The sequence below is a fragment of the Uloborus diversus genome, chromosome 9 (genome assembly GCF_026930045.1).
Source record: "Uloborus diversus isolate 005 chromosome 9, Udiv.v.3.1, whole genome shotgun sequence".
Lineage (NCBI taxonomy): Eukaryota > Metazoa > Arthropoda > Arachnida > Araneae > Uloboridae > Uloborus > Uloborus diversus.
This window is the reverse complement of record NC_072739.1, coordinates 94,589,050-94,603,275: the sequence shown is the minus strand read 5'-3', so window position 1 is coordinate 94,603,275 and position 14,226 is coordinate 94,589,050. Positions and strand designations below refer to the sequence as shown.

At 37.2% G+C, this 14,226-nt stretch overlaps 2 protein-coding genes across 2 annotated transcripts in view; both read left to right on the top strand.

The window, feature by feature from the left end:
* Positions 1-4,647, top strand: part of LOC129230382 (cilia- and flagella-associated protein 58-like) — a 129,464-nt gene extending 124,817 nt beyond the window's left edge. Inside the window, exon 7 of the mRNA XM_054864781.1 lies at positions 4,484-4,647. Coding sequence (XP_054720756.1) covers positions 4,484-4,647 — 164 coding nt within the window. The remainder of the gene's footprint in view (positions 1-4,483) is intronic.
* Positions 4,523-9,249, top strand: LOC129229277 (zinc metalloproteinase nas-15-like). The gene is made up of 3 exons (XM_054863550.1): positions 4,523-4,605; positions 6,192-6,370; positions 8,961-9,249. The coding sequence occupies exons 2-3, from the start codon at positions 6,214-6,216 to the stop codon at positions 9,218-9,220; spliced, it is 417 nt and encodes a 138-aa protein (XP_054719525.1). The 5' UTR covers positions 4,523-4,605; positions 6,192-6,213; the 3' UTR covers positions 9,221-9,249.
* The last annotated feature ends 4,977 nt before the right edge of the window (positions 9,250-14,226 follow it).

Here is a 14,226-nt window from a genome sequence, read left to right as displayed (position 1 = left end):
TATCCTGTTAGTGGATTATTCACGATTTGAAAATCATCTGATTGTCCGTCTCTTAGGATCTCATCTTTATGAAAGCTAAAACAAACAAGTTATAGAGAAATTCTGACACGGGCTACATATTTTATGGCCAATATTATTGGTGGATTTTTTATTTTGATGATTATTCCCCCAAATGTACGGGATATTTGAATTTGGATGAGAGAATCATATAGGACTCAAAGGAAGTCATAAAAGGGACAGTGATTAGAAAAAATAATAAATTTAAACCAAGATTTCTCAGTGTATTGCCTAGATAAGGTGCTAGCTTGTTCGCGTATATTTATAGGGTAATGGTAATAGTAACAGACATGCTTAAGACGTCGCTCTCAGGTTAACTCAATTTTTTGAGCCTTTTAATGTATTTACACTTTTTTGAACAATTTTTCTCTCATTCAGCTACATCACATCTAACTTTTAGCTGCTTCTGGAACCTCTGAATCAATTAATTCTTTAATTGCTCAATTTCGAAAAAAGGTCCATATCCCAGTAACAGACACCGACAATTCTGATGATACCCAGTAACAGATATAGGATAAGGAAAGGATGCGTAATGGACAAAACTCCCCTTTTCTCTTCAAAATATGCAAAAGTTCTTTATTTTCAGAACTAAAGTCTTATTTAATTCAAATGAACATGAAACACCAGCTGACCTCGTGGTGGCTATTCATACCTTCCACCAATGCCTTGTAAATACCAACTGGCTCATGAAATTCACTCTGATAATGCTAGATGGTTGCACCGTATTCATGGGTCGCAGCCGCAGCAACATCAGTTTTATCCGCCTAAAATTCTTATTATTTAAACCCAAACTTATGACTGTCTGTTACTGGACCCTTGTCTGTTACTGGTGCCGTTACCCTATGGGAGTTGCCACCCTTATGCATTTATAGCCTTTCAAAGTTCATAAAATAGACCTAATTCTCTTCCGCAGAAATGCATCCTTTCACGCAACGAAAATTGAAAAATCGTGGTTAATGTTGTACGATGCATTGAGAATTTGGATTTTAAGTTGTTTTTTAAGTAGCTTATTAATAATCGTTTTCAACCTTTTTTCATCAAGTTCCCCATTCTTCGGGTGAAAGCTGAATTTTCATACTGTTCTAATTATAATGAGCTTGTTACTTAAATTCTATTTTTTACGGATGGAAGAGCGGGAATTTCACTTTGTTCTAACCGTAACTAATCTGATTCTTTCCAAAAGACGATATAAAACTCCGCGAATCAAATAAGATTGCGCAACAATCTTCGATGGTTGGTGAGCGTCAACGAGTAGGGGGCAAAACTCCCTATTAATCTGAAATAATGATAGTAAAAAATATGATAATAAGCATTAAATCTGATTTTTACATTTCGTTGGAAGTTTCTGAAAAAAAAAAGTGTAAAAATATCGCCGAATGAAGTTTTCTGATTGGTTAAGAAGGTTTCTATGAACGTAACGCTTCGGGAATGGAGTTGTTTCTGAAGTTTTCAAAAAAAAAAAAAAAAATCTGAAAGAGCATGCTTAAAAACATAAGATTTAACCATTTTTTAAAAAATTTGACAGAGTTTAATATTTATTAACAATTATTTTAATCGGTGCGCAGATTGAAGTTCATTTTTTACGCTTCCGCACATGACATCAAAAGTGATAAAATGCCATTCACTGATGCCATTAGCGGACAGCACCCTGGCAAAGCGGTTGACAGCAAAGCGTTAACATTTAGCGCGGCAATGGAGTATCGCGCCATAAAGACCATGGCTTACTTCCTAAATCGGACGTTAAAAAAAGTTAAATAAGAAACAACAGTTGGGAAAATAAAAGTTTTTTTTCTGACTCCATGTTTTTTTTTTTTTTTTTTTTTTTTTTTTTCGCTTATTCTATCAATTTCAGTGACTAAAAGAAGTACTTTTGACTGAAGGAAACAACCCCATTCGAATATCTGAATGAAGCTCATCACGGCTGATGAATACGGTCATAAATGAAAGGTTTGATCGTCGATTCGGGTTTGTGCTCAGGTTTGAATCGGTTGTTGAATACATCAGTGACATTAGAAATATCGTGAGCTTGAAAGCAATAGATAAATTGAGTACTTTGTGGCATATTTATCTCTAACACAATCGATCGTGTTCTATTCGATTAAATTTTATCTACCAGTAGCGCAGCCTTACCTTCAACTCACTCAGAAGGTCATTTCTCACTGCGCTATTGGCAGGCAGAATTCGACTGAATCGAACTCGATCAACTGTGCTCTCGAGATGAATATGAATATGCCCCAACGGATACGAAACAATGAGAGAAATCGTTTGTAGCACTAACCGATCTGCATGAGTATGATATAAATTACAATGAATACTTGTGCTATCTAAGAATTTGTTTTCTAACTCTCTATCTCTATAATCAGATTTCAACTCTGTACAGAGAAACATCAGAGAATTTTACTCAGATATGGCGGGATCAACACGTACCATTTATATTGGATAAAAAAATATGTAAGTCTTCAGCATATCTTTAATTAAATTAGTTTCTAATCTGAAATAGAAAGAAAGTAGTTTCAGTATTCTTTTAGTATTCATCCCTACTCTTGGCAGAAACTTTAGATACTCACAGTGGCGCAGCCAGAGAATTTTTCTGGGAGGGGTTTTCAAAATCGAAAACTGTTTCTTTCTTTCCCATTTCTTTACAATGAGTAATTATTCAATATCAAAGAGTTTCTATATATAAGTAATTATTTATTCTAAGTACTTGCTTAAAAACAATTAATAGTTCGTATTGATATCACTATAAAACGAAAAAAGTGGGGGAAAAGCACAAAATATTCATCATTAGTTTTACTTTAATCTTATATTCATTTTTTTTTCGCCAGATCATTTAAAACCTCCTCCTCAAATACATTTATGTCTTTATGAAAGTCAAATGCTAGCTAATAACAGTTTCGATCTTTTGATGAGAATTGGTAAAGAGCCTCAGAAAATCTGGTGTGGTAGGCTCTTTCTCTCTCTCTCTGTAGGCATCCTCTCCCTAGATTTTCCTAAAAAGGATTAATGCAATGATGGAAGTGCTGAGGGACCATGATACGCGGTAGAGCTTTATTAACATCATTTTAGCTGTCTTATACCAGTGGGGACATGAAGTGCTCATCATGAAATATAACTTTTATATTTAAGAATTGAAAAGTAATTTCCGACTGCTTCCCTATCATTAAAAGTAGTAAGATATTTTGTTGAAACCTATTCCGCATGGAAAAGCTCAAATACCCTCTGCTTTTTCCCCTTGATTTTTGCTTGTGTTCTGGGAGGGGTTTTAACCCCAAAACCCTCCCGTGGCTGCGCCTTTGGATACTCAACAATTTATTATGGTGATTTCACTGCCCATTCGCGACTGTCGCAAAAGCAGGCCGCCAATGATGCAATGATCGGCGGACATGGACAACGGAATGGAATGACATTGTGTTGACTGACGAATCCCACTTCTGCCTTCACATCACGATGGTTGGATTCAAGTTTGACGGCAACGTGATGAGAGGCTGCTGAACTGTTGCGTTATGCATAGCCACACACTGATCCTGCTCCCGGTGTCATGGTTTGGGGAAGCATTGGATTTCATTGTCACACTCTTCTAGTACGCATTGCCGGTACCACTAAACAACCAGCACTGCATCTCTGAGGCGTTGAAGCTCGTAATCTTCCTATATATTCAGTGCTTGCCATCATCCGTATTCCAACAGAATAATGCGCTACCACACGTGGCCCGCAATGTTCAAGAGTTCTTCTTTACCCATCGGATTGAATTGCTTCTTTGGCCAGCTCGTTTTCCACATCTGTCGCCAATTGAAAACGTGTGTGGTCTGTGCTTGCTCAACGACTGGTCTGTGACACACCATCTGCTGCCACACCAGCTCAACATTGGCAATGTGAAGAAGCCGCATGGACTGCCATACCCCAAAGATACATCCAAAGCCTCTTTGATTCTAGTATTCCAGGGCGTGTAGCAACGGTCATAGCCTGAATTTGCCATCATCCACAAGTGACAAAAAGCTTTTATTTAAACGTATTATCTTTGTACAACATATTAGCTTCCAAATAAATTTCGTTGTGATAGCTCTGGTCATTCTTGGTGTTGCATTTTTTGTTGTGTATCAGCATTGTATTATTTTGATTCCATTATTCACCACGGTTACCAGACATGCTCTACGATCTCGTTAATTTTACTGTTTTTCGTGAAAGAGCTCTTAAAAAAGGTATTCTGAGCACAAAATAAAAGGCTGTGCAAATCAGGTCAGTGTTTTAAGTAAGGATGATAGGATTAAACAAAACAGAACATTTTATTTTCAGAAGAAACCCTAAGTAAATTGAGACTTGACAAAATTTTCTACTGCATTTCTAAGAAAAATTCTTTAAATGTGAAAAAATATGATTAATTTTCATGTTGAAAATTTTTTTATTATTTTCTTCTTGACAGCAAAAGGTATCTTGTCAACTGTTTTAGATGCAATCGAATACTGGAACGACGAGTTCAACAAATGCATTCGGTGGACGCCCAGAGAAGAGGAAGAAGACTACGTGAAATTCAGAGAAGGACCAATGCAAGTAATTAATGAATTAGTTCTAATTGTCTCTTTTCATGGGTGAAAGGAGAATTTTATCTAATTAATTGAAATTTGTAAAATTTTACTGTTTCCTGCAGCAAGATTTTCCCCATTGTATTTTTTACTTGCACAAGGACTGGTAGAAGGAGAATGGGAAAACCGGCTGTTGTAAATTAGATTCATTTTCGGCAAGGAAAACATCCTACCGAAACAAGGTCTGGTAATGAATGGCCTTCTCATTATCAAGCATGTTACAATGGCAAAAAAAAGGGGAGGGGAGGTTTGCTTACATGGCATGCCTCCTCAGTGACGGCGATTTGAGGAGGGGGTAAGGGAAAGAGGGGGGGAACGCCCCTGGACTTATTTCATCATTAAAGATCGCCTGAACGTTTTAAAGATATTATTTTGAAAAAAAATCTGGGGATATCACCCAAAGATAGTTTAAAACTGCATTTTTTTTTACTTTGGTTTCAAAAACTTTCCGGAGGAGAACACGTAAACACTCTCTCCTTCTTGTATCTTTAAAGAGGGCCTAAATTAGTGTTATTATAAGATTCTAACTTCGGAATTTTTTCTAGGAAGCGAACCCGCTTTTCCCTAACATCAGTAAAGATATGTAAAATGCGTTTTTAACCCTCCAGTTAAGAACAAATTCAGAAGTAGTCCTTCGCATTTTCTTTTGAAGTCACCGAAGGAAGTGTAAAATTGATGTTTTAGGGCTTTGTCAGTTCCAAAAGATTTACCGGGGAGAACCTCCGAACTCATTCTTTTCTCATTAAGTCATTCAAAGATATCCTGAGATTGCGTGTTTAAAGCGATTCAACTCTGCAAAATGTTTGGGAGAGAACCCCAGAACGCCTTGCTATCAGTTTGCTAAAGATGTCCTAAATTTGCTTTTTGCCATCTATCGGTATAAAAAATAATGGAGGCAAGGAGAGTACGCAGTCCTCGACATAAATACAGTTGTAGTCAGTAGTGACTCGGAATCGGAAATCGGAAATCAGAATTTGCTTTTACAAACTACCAGTTGCGGGATTACTTTCAGGAAGTTACCTTTACATCATCAAAGACGTTTCTTTTGATGCTTCAGTTTTGAAATTTTTTTGAGGAAAAGTTTCCGAAGCCTCTCTCCTTAAATCATCCAAAGATAGCCAAAAGTAAGTTCTTCAGCTTCCAAAAAAATGGAGTGAATGTAACTAGCCTTCATTCGCTAACAAACAGTCGTGGCGTACAAATGTGAATAGCAGGGTGAGCGATGTGTCTGTGGCGGGGTTTGATCCTCGGACCTTTGGGATGGTAATCCAGTACTTTACCTCTAAGTCAAAAGGACCACAAGACTCGGGGGCAAAATTGGTTGTATCTGCTCTCTGTGTGTACACCACACAGTTATAAAATCAAATATTTCATACTCCAGTAACTCTCAGAAAGTAGATTTGAATACTATGCACCAAATGTTTTTTTCTCAAAAGTTGAAACATTGAAATTCTGCTTCCATTAACCGCAATTGACCGTACATCACAACTATCATTCTAGATGAGAGAAAACATTGATCGTTGATCCATGTTAAATTTTTGCTTCTATTTTTAGGTGTTATTCCGAAGCTGGGATTATGACAGGCGAACAAGAAATTGTATTGAATGCTGTAAATTGCGACGACAGAGGAGAAATACTTCACGAAATGATGCACACTGTTGGCTTCAATCACGAACACAATCGCATAGACAGAGACCAATACATCAAAGTGAATTTTCTCAACATACCATTAGGTAAACACAGAACTAGAGTTCGTGTCAGTAAGATGAGCTCTGACCTTGAAAGAATTAATTTTTTTTGGGGGGGGGGGGAAATGATAATTAAAAAAAATATATTATTGTTAAAATAAGTAGAAAGTAAAACATATGAAAAATATGAGGTGGGATCATTATTGGTGTGGGACTTGATTTGGGTTATCGTCGCAGTACTAATATAAAGGGTAATCTTACCAAAACCAAACAGTACTCAAAATTGGTTGCTCCTTCAGTCAAAAGTACTACTTTTAGTCACAGAAATTGATAGAATAAGCAAAAAAAAAAAAAAAAAAGGACTCAGAAAATACTTTCATTTTCCCAACAGTTTTTTTTTTAATTAATTTTTTTAAATGTTCGATTTTTCAAACAAGGCGTGGTCTTTATAACGTCACAAATGATGTCCTTTGGCCCATCTTTCTATCACGTTTCCACGTTATGATAATCAAGAAGCGAATTAATATTGCTCTCTACGCTTGCTATCAACCATATCGTTGCCAGTACACGTGAGTAAAGATGCGAATTAAATATTGTACTCTTCTGAATGGCAACAGTGAATGGCATTTCATCATTTGTGGTGTCATCGGCAGAAGCGTAAACAATGAAAGCGCACCGATTAAAGTAATTTTTTTTTAAAATATTATACTTAGTCGAATTACACTGCTCAAAACAATTAAAGGATATTGTAAGTCTTTGTACAAAAAAAGATATTAGCAATTTTTTTTTGCATAGAATCGAAGAAGGGAGGTACAAATGCAAATTTTTCTTAATTTCAAGAATCCCAGTATGCAAATTTTGAGTTTGAAGTTGAAAACGACGTTTTAGTGGCGGCGAATGAGATTTCGCTCTTAACTTATTGTAAGACAAAGCAAAAAAGAAAGATCGACATTCTGTAAGCGCGTTGTTTCGATGATGCGATGCCTCAACGAGCTCATTTAACGGAATCAGAAGCTTCTAAAGTGGTTGGCAGGTTAAGGGGAGCCAAACACTAGCCAAGGCAGCAGAAGATATTAGAGTTTCGCAAAGTGTTATTTCTACGATATGGAAACGTTTTTAAGAGACTGGAAATGCTGACCGAAGATCAGGGCATGGTCGCAGACGGTCAACAACTCTGAATGAAGACCGTTATTTAGTTTTAACAGCTCGGAGGCACCGAAGTATGAATGCCACTCCACTACAACGACACCTTCGCTCGGGTACTGGCACCACAATTTTGACACAAACTGTCCGAAATCGTCTTCACGCTGTAAGTCTGTATGCTCGTCGGCCAATGGTATGTGTCGCATTAGCTGCGAGACACCGTCGCGATACAGGGAGTGAGTAACAGAGCATGTGAATTGCAGAAGAAATGAATGGAGCAATATTCTTTTCTCTGACGAGTCCCGTTCTTGTCTTTATCTTGATAATGGCGCATTTTCATATCGAGGGAGCGTGGCACTAGAAACAATCCAGTGCTCCTGCCCGAAAGTGTCAAATTTGGTGGTGGTGGTGGTGCCATATTGATGGACGCACCGATCTGCATGTCATTCCGAATGGAACTCTGACCGGTCGTCAAAGTAGGGATGAGATTCTGCGACCTATTGTAGTCCCTTACCCTGCAGCAATTGGAGGTGACTTCATGTTAATGGACGACGATTGCAGACCACATCGTTCTAACTTGATGAATGATTTTCTTTTGGCGGTGAATCATACGAATGGAATGGCCAGCGTGTTCTCCAGATATGAATAAAGTAAAGCATGTTAGGGACATTCTAGGCAACGAGTTTCTGGACGCCTACCACCTCCACAAACTCTCCAAGATTTTTAAAGAGCTCTTCAGGAGGAGTGGGGCAGAATACCCCAGACCCTCATTAATAGCCTCATTAATTTCATGCCTCAGAGGTGTTTTACATTGCTGGCCGTCCGAGGTTACCATACCCCCTACTAGAAACGATTTTCTTTTAAGGAAACCCCAATTTTTACTCGCTTTTCTCCTACGTACAACGTGCGTTTCTTCCCTTTTGTACCCGACAGTTTAAAAAAAAGTTTTTTTTTCTGCTAAGCAAATGTAATTTTTGTCTCACGTAGTTTACTACGTCTGTCAATAATGTATCAATCATCCAAAAAGTTCTCCAGGTACAAAATCAACCCAAAACCGTAATATCCTTTAATTGTTTTGAGCAGTGTATTTAAAAAATAGTGAGATCCTATGTTTTTAAGCATGCTCTTTCAGAAAAAAAATACTTTTAAAATTTTGGAAACGACCCCGTTGCGACATGGTAAATCTACCAACTACACAACAACGTCATGACTAGTATGTCTGGAGTGGTAAACAACACTCCAGACATACTAGTCATGACGTGGGAACGGGTTCATTGTCATTTAGATGTGTGCTGTGCGACAAGCAGGGCGGCAGGGCACATATCGAAACCTACTAAATGTATTAACTTTATTATAATTTTTATAAATTAACCTTCAATAACATAATTTTATGATTGTAATAAATTTTTTTCCATAAATACTCACAGTTCATTTTTATGAACACTCTGCATTTGGTCCATTTCTATACATTTCTGATCTTCCTTTTTTATAGAATGGAGGAATCAATACACTGCAGACGAAGAATGGACATTCAATTCTTTGGGTCCTTATGACTTTTACTCTTTGATGCACTATGAAATACAGAGCCCGGATAGAAAGAAGCCCGCTTTCACGATACTCAAAGACAACGTGAATGCCACTCTTGTTGGGCAAAGAATGTTCCTTAGCGAAATAGACAAGCAAAAAATTCGGAGTTTGTACTGTCCTACAGTTGGGAAAGAACTGTTGAATAGTACGTTAGAAGAAAATTAGGAAGATTAGAAGTAGGAAGAACATGAGAAGTGTGGTACACCGAAGTTCAAGAATTGTTACATTGTCACAATGTATTGCGATGAAAAACAAATTAAGTTAATAAATAAGACGTACTAACAGTGTTTTGATTGATAAAAATTAGGCTGTATATTGTCTTTGGCTTTCAGAAAAAAACGTTCATGTTTTATACATAGATGTAGTGTTAACTAGATACACAACGAGAAACCGGTTCCATGAGCAAACGAGACCAACTATGTAGGTAGACGGACAAGCGTCCGAAAAGCGCATGAGCACGAACAGCTTTTGTCGTTGCATCCTCACAAGCAACGCTTTTGCCTGTTTAATTCAAGATTCGTGGGTTCAATGGCGGCCAGAGGCTGTAGCTACGCAGTTATGTATCTAGTTATACTAGATTCGATTCATGGTCTTATAGTGCCACGTTATAGTCATTATCCCACGTTTAATGTTTTAAGTTCCTGAATCTATATCGCCTTGGTGGCTTAATATTAAAGTGGGGGGGGGGGGTATCATTGCTGTGATGCACTGAACTTTAAACTCGTTAGAGTTTCGGGTATATTTTCAAAATATCAGTATAGGATATATATATGGTATCTTGAAAGACCGAACTTGGAGAATGTCAACTATCATCCAGGGGCGGACACAGAAATAATATTTGGAGGTGTCGCAGGCGAGTAAAAAATGCTCCTTCCAGGGGTGGATTTACAGGTTTAGGGGCCCTCCGCAATCAAGGATTAATCCAGCTTCTGAACAAAACCCAATAGAAAAATCCTACAAAATCAAATTATGTGCACCTGAATATCGAAAAAAAATCAGTTTGCTGACCACCCCCCAACTTTGAGCCAAATCGGTTGAGCCGTTTTTGAGTTATAAATTGTGTAACTAACACAAGTTTCATTTATATAAATAGATTCCCAGCTATTTACGATGAAGGAAGATCAAAACCCTTTTGTTGTTTCTCAATTTGTTGCTGGTTTCCTAAATGCGTGGAGGAATTACTTTTAATTGGAAAATGACAGCTGGAGCATACCTTTTATGTGACAAAAGTTCGAGAGAAATTGGTTTTTTTTTCTCGAAAAATCCACAAAATTTTGAATTTTTGAAAGTGTCTTATTATTTTTAATGATATAGTGTAGTTCAATTTTACGGAAAAGGAGGAAAAAATAGATTTTCGGGGAGCACACCTCTTTTGACCCCCACTTCCCACTCCACTTTTCTTGACGCACTAGCCGCCTATGGACTACGTCGCTAAAATATTTAAGGGGTGTTTCATCATAGTATGTTTTGAGAGACGAATTTTTCGGGGAGAGAGAGACTGCGGTTCATTGAATACAGGTTGAGTATGTGCTTGTAAAATCCGCACCATCTTGCTGGGAAATGAAAGACCACTGATCGTGACATGCGACAACGAATGACAGAAGAACTAGAGACTTGATGTCCTGCCGCATTACGAAAAGTTCACAAATCGAACATTTGAGAAACCAGGGGTGCTCACCTGGGGGGGAGGGTGTCATGCCGCAGACTGCGCCATTTAAATTTTTAGGGAGGGGGTTGTTTTGAGGGGTATTTTTCATTTTTATGGGGGGGCTCTTGCTTTTGGGGGGAGGGGCACCCCTGAAGAAACAAAACTTGTACGATTACTTTATGTTTCTGCTGTAAAGTCAGCGATGTTGCTGTATGCTGCATTGGTAATATGTTTGTTCAATAAACCTTCCAAGCCCTGGAGAGAATTGTAGCAAAATCCGAACACTTCGCGGCACCTAGTTTTAGAATCACAGCTCTACAAGATTTATTTTAAATCATTTTATGCATTTCTTACCAATGATCATTAAATTCAGTGTTGTGTTTGTCCGTGGGTAGAGGGGATGATGCAATTGCGCTATACCCCGAAAGCCGATGAGAGCATGGGCGTCCATATAGGGGGCAAGTGGGAGCTCGAGTCCCCCCTTCCCTAGAAATTAGAACTTCCGTGCTTTTAGTACTTTTTTCTTTGCAAAAATCTAAAAACATTTCTTCTCCAGTCATTAATGAATAAGTTATTAAAAACTTCAAATTTTAAGGACTCCAATCTGTCCTGAAATTTTTTTCTATGGGGAAAATATCCTGCTAAACCATTAGGGAAATATCTGAGGCCCCTTTACAATTTTGCATTTGGGCATGGATGAGAGCAAGTGACAGTGTGCTGTTTTTCAACAATTTGCCGAACCAAAAATTTGCTTTTTCTTAATTAGCAGAAAGTGTATCATTTTAACGGAAATTTTTAGTCGAAATTACTCATTACAAGGCCTTTAAAAGCAGAATTTTGTACCAATTTTTCAACGTTTTTCCCAGGGAAGAAAACCCAGGGCTACCTTAAAAGTTGAAAATATTCTATACTTTTTTTAAAGAGGGCTGGGGTCCCAGCATCACTCTCCTGATATACCTCCCTTCCAAGGTCAATCCAAAATATACACACACCAGGGGCGTGCACAGGGGAGGAGGGGAGAAGGGACACCTGTTGGGCCTGAAGGGGCCCAACATTTTTTTAATTGGGAGAGAAATATAGGGATAAACAAAATGGAGCGGGCCCAGAAAAATCATTTGTGACGGGCCTAGAGATGAAAACAGTCGGAAAATTTCCGAAAAAAACGGGGAAAAAAAAACGTTTTTTTCCGAAGGAATAAATTTCCACTTCGGAAAAATTGAAGAAAAAATGAATTTTTTCAACTTTTCAGGGTTTTAATTGAAATTTTCAGCAAAAAGTGATTAGAAATTTCTCACGCTTAAATTCTGATGTAATTCCCCCCCCCCCCCCGTTTTATGTTAAAATACTGTCTAACATTAATGCAAGTTGTTGTATGACAAAATAATTTGCATATTGATCCAAAAATATTTAATAATACTTTTTGCAAAAAAGCTTAAATCAATAACCTTAGTGAAGAGTTTATTTTCCTTCTTCATAAAACAAACAAGCATAACTTTAATCACAAAACTATGTTTCTGCTGACTGTGCGAACCAAATGTACAGGGTGCGGCAAAAAAAAAAGAAAAAAAAAAGAAAAAAAAAAGAAAAAAGAAAAAGAAAAAAAAAGAAAAAAAGGTCAAGCAATTTTCCATGAAATTTTATTAAAAATAAATTAATTAACAAAACACAAAAAATAATAATATGAGAAGACCTTTAGCAATCAATAAATTTAATTGGTTTCAAACTGGCAGCCTTTTGCAGTAATACACAGATGCAACTACTTGTTGAAATTTTCATTCAAGGGCTCTCTGCAAGTCTTTTAATCAATCCTATTCCCTATAAAGCAATTGGTTTAGAGAGTTCAATTTTATGTGTGTTTAGGGTAGACCTTTGACTCCAAAATAGGCCATACAGTGCAATAAATGGGATTGAGGTCAAGCGAGTGAGTTCACTCTAAAGATATCATGTCAAAAACAATGCGCCTTGCACCACTCATGTCTTTTTGGCCATATGAATCGGTGTGGAGTTAAAGGGAAAACGTCCAGTCTCTACAATGCTGAAGTGCTCTTAGGCCCACAGAAGTACAATAACTTCTAAAATGTCCTTCTGGTTCACTTTTTGATTCATTTTACGGCCCTAATTCACAAAAAACTAGAAATTTTTTGTCACTTGTTCTGATTCCATCTCAGATCAAGCCTGACTTCGGATTTTGGCGACATCTAGCACTTTCTAAGGTGCTCGGAGTGTCTAAAGACCAAATCCTATGGTTCTGGGGGATGTGAGCCCGTTGAACGATAAATCAGTGAAAGGTATCTCTTCCAGCGTAGTCTTGTGGCCCGTCTCAAACGTTTCTGGCATCTTTGGATTCATACAAATGCCTGAACTTTTTGGAACTCGTAAGACTTCTGTTTGAGCTGTTTTTTCCCTTAGTCCCACTTATCGGTCACAAATTTCCATCTTACGAACGACTTTTCTCGTGGAAACCCAAAAATTTCATTGAACTCACTTTTGGATGACCTAACGATTAACTGAAATGTTCACTGATCGTTTTTGTACACATTCCCGACTATCATTTCCAAGTCACTTGAAACGGCATGCCGTTTCAAATACTGTTTGTCGAGGGACAACAAGCAAACGAACTGTCGTTCTACTTGGTTAAACAACTTAAAATAGCAGGTATTTTGTTTAAAATTGTAAGAAAACCGAAAAACAATACATAAACTAGGTAATGTATTGTAAATTATTGTCTAATAAAGTGAGAAACAAAAATAAATTAGGCACTCATTAAAATGAAATTACCTTTCTTCCATTCGATGATACAATTTTTGTCCGATATTTTTTTTTTTTTTTTGCCGCACCCTGTATACTGCCGTGCTAAGCAAAAATGGGGAATTTGCAGTTGTGCTCAAGCTGAGATATTGTATTTTAATGTGTGGCATAGGCGGATTTACGGGGGTGCCAGGGGGTGCGCCGCACCCCCAAAATTTTTGGTTGGGTTTTGAAAAAAAAATTAGTTTAGTATATTTCACTCAGAAACGCAGTTGGGGGAAAAAATTCATAGCTGCTATACTAGTAAATTTACTTGAATCCAGTGTATCACCACGCGTCACTAGTGCAAGAAAAACATAACTGTGCTCATATTAAGAATTAAAGTAATTTTATCCATTTGAAAAAAAAAACCTAATAAACAATTTCATGCAAATAAAGAAACTTCTCAAACAATTTATTGTTCAGTGCTGTGTTATTGTATAGAATAATTGCATATTCTGTAATTGGGTATTTATTCGTATATCAATACAAACTCTTCTATTTTAAAACAACAATGGCTAAAAAAGTCAAAAAAAGTCAAAAAAAAAAAAAAAAAAAAAAAAAAAAAAAAAAAACATGGCTATTGCAAGAAACTTGATCAATAAAATCTACACCGAAATCATCCGAAAACCAACAATTTTAAGGTAAATAATCAAAATTTTTTGAAGGAGGACTTCCGGACATTTTGCTGCAGTTGTGCATACAGGGGGGGGAAGGGGCCCAAGACTAATGACCC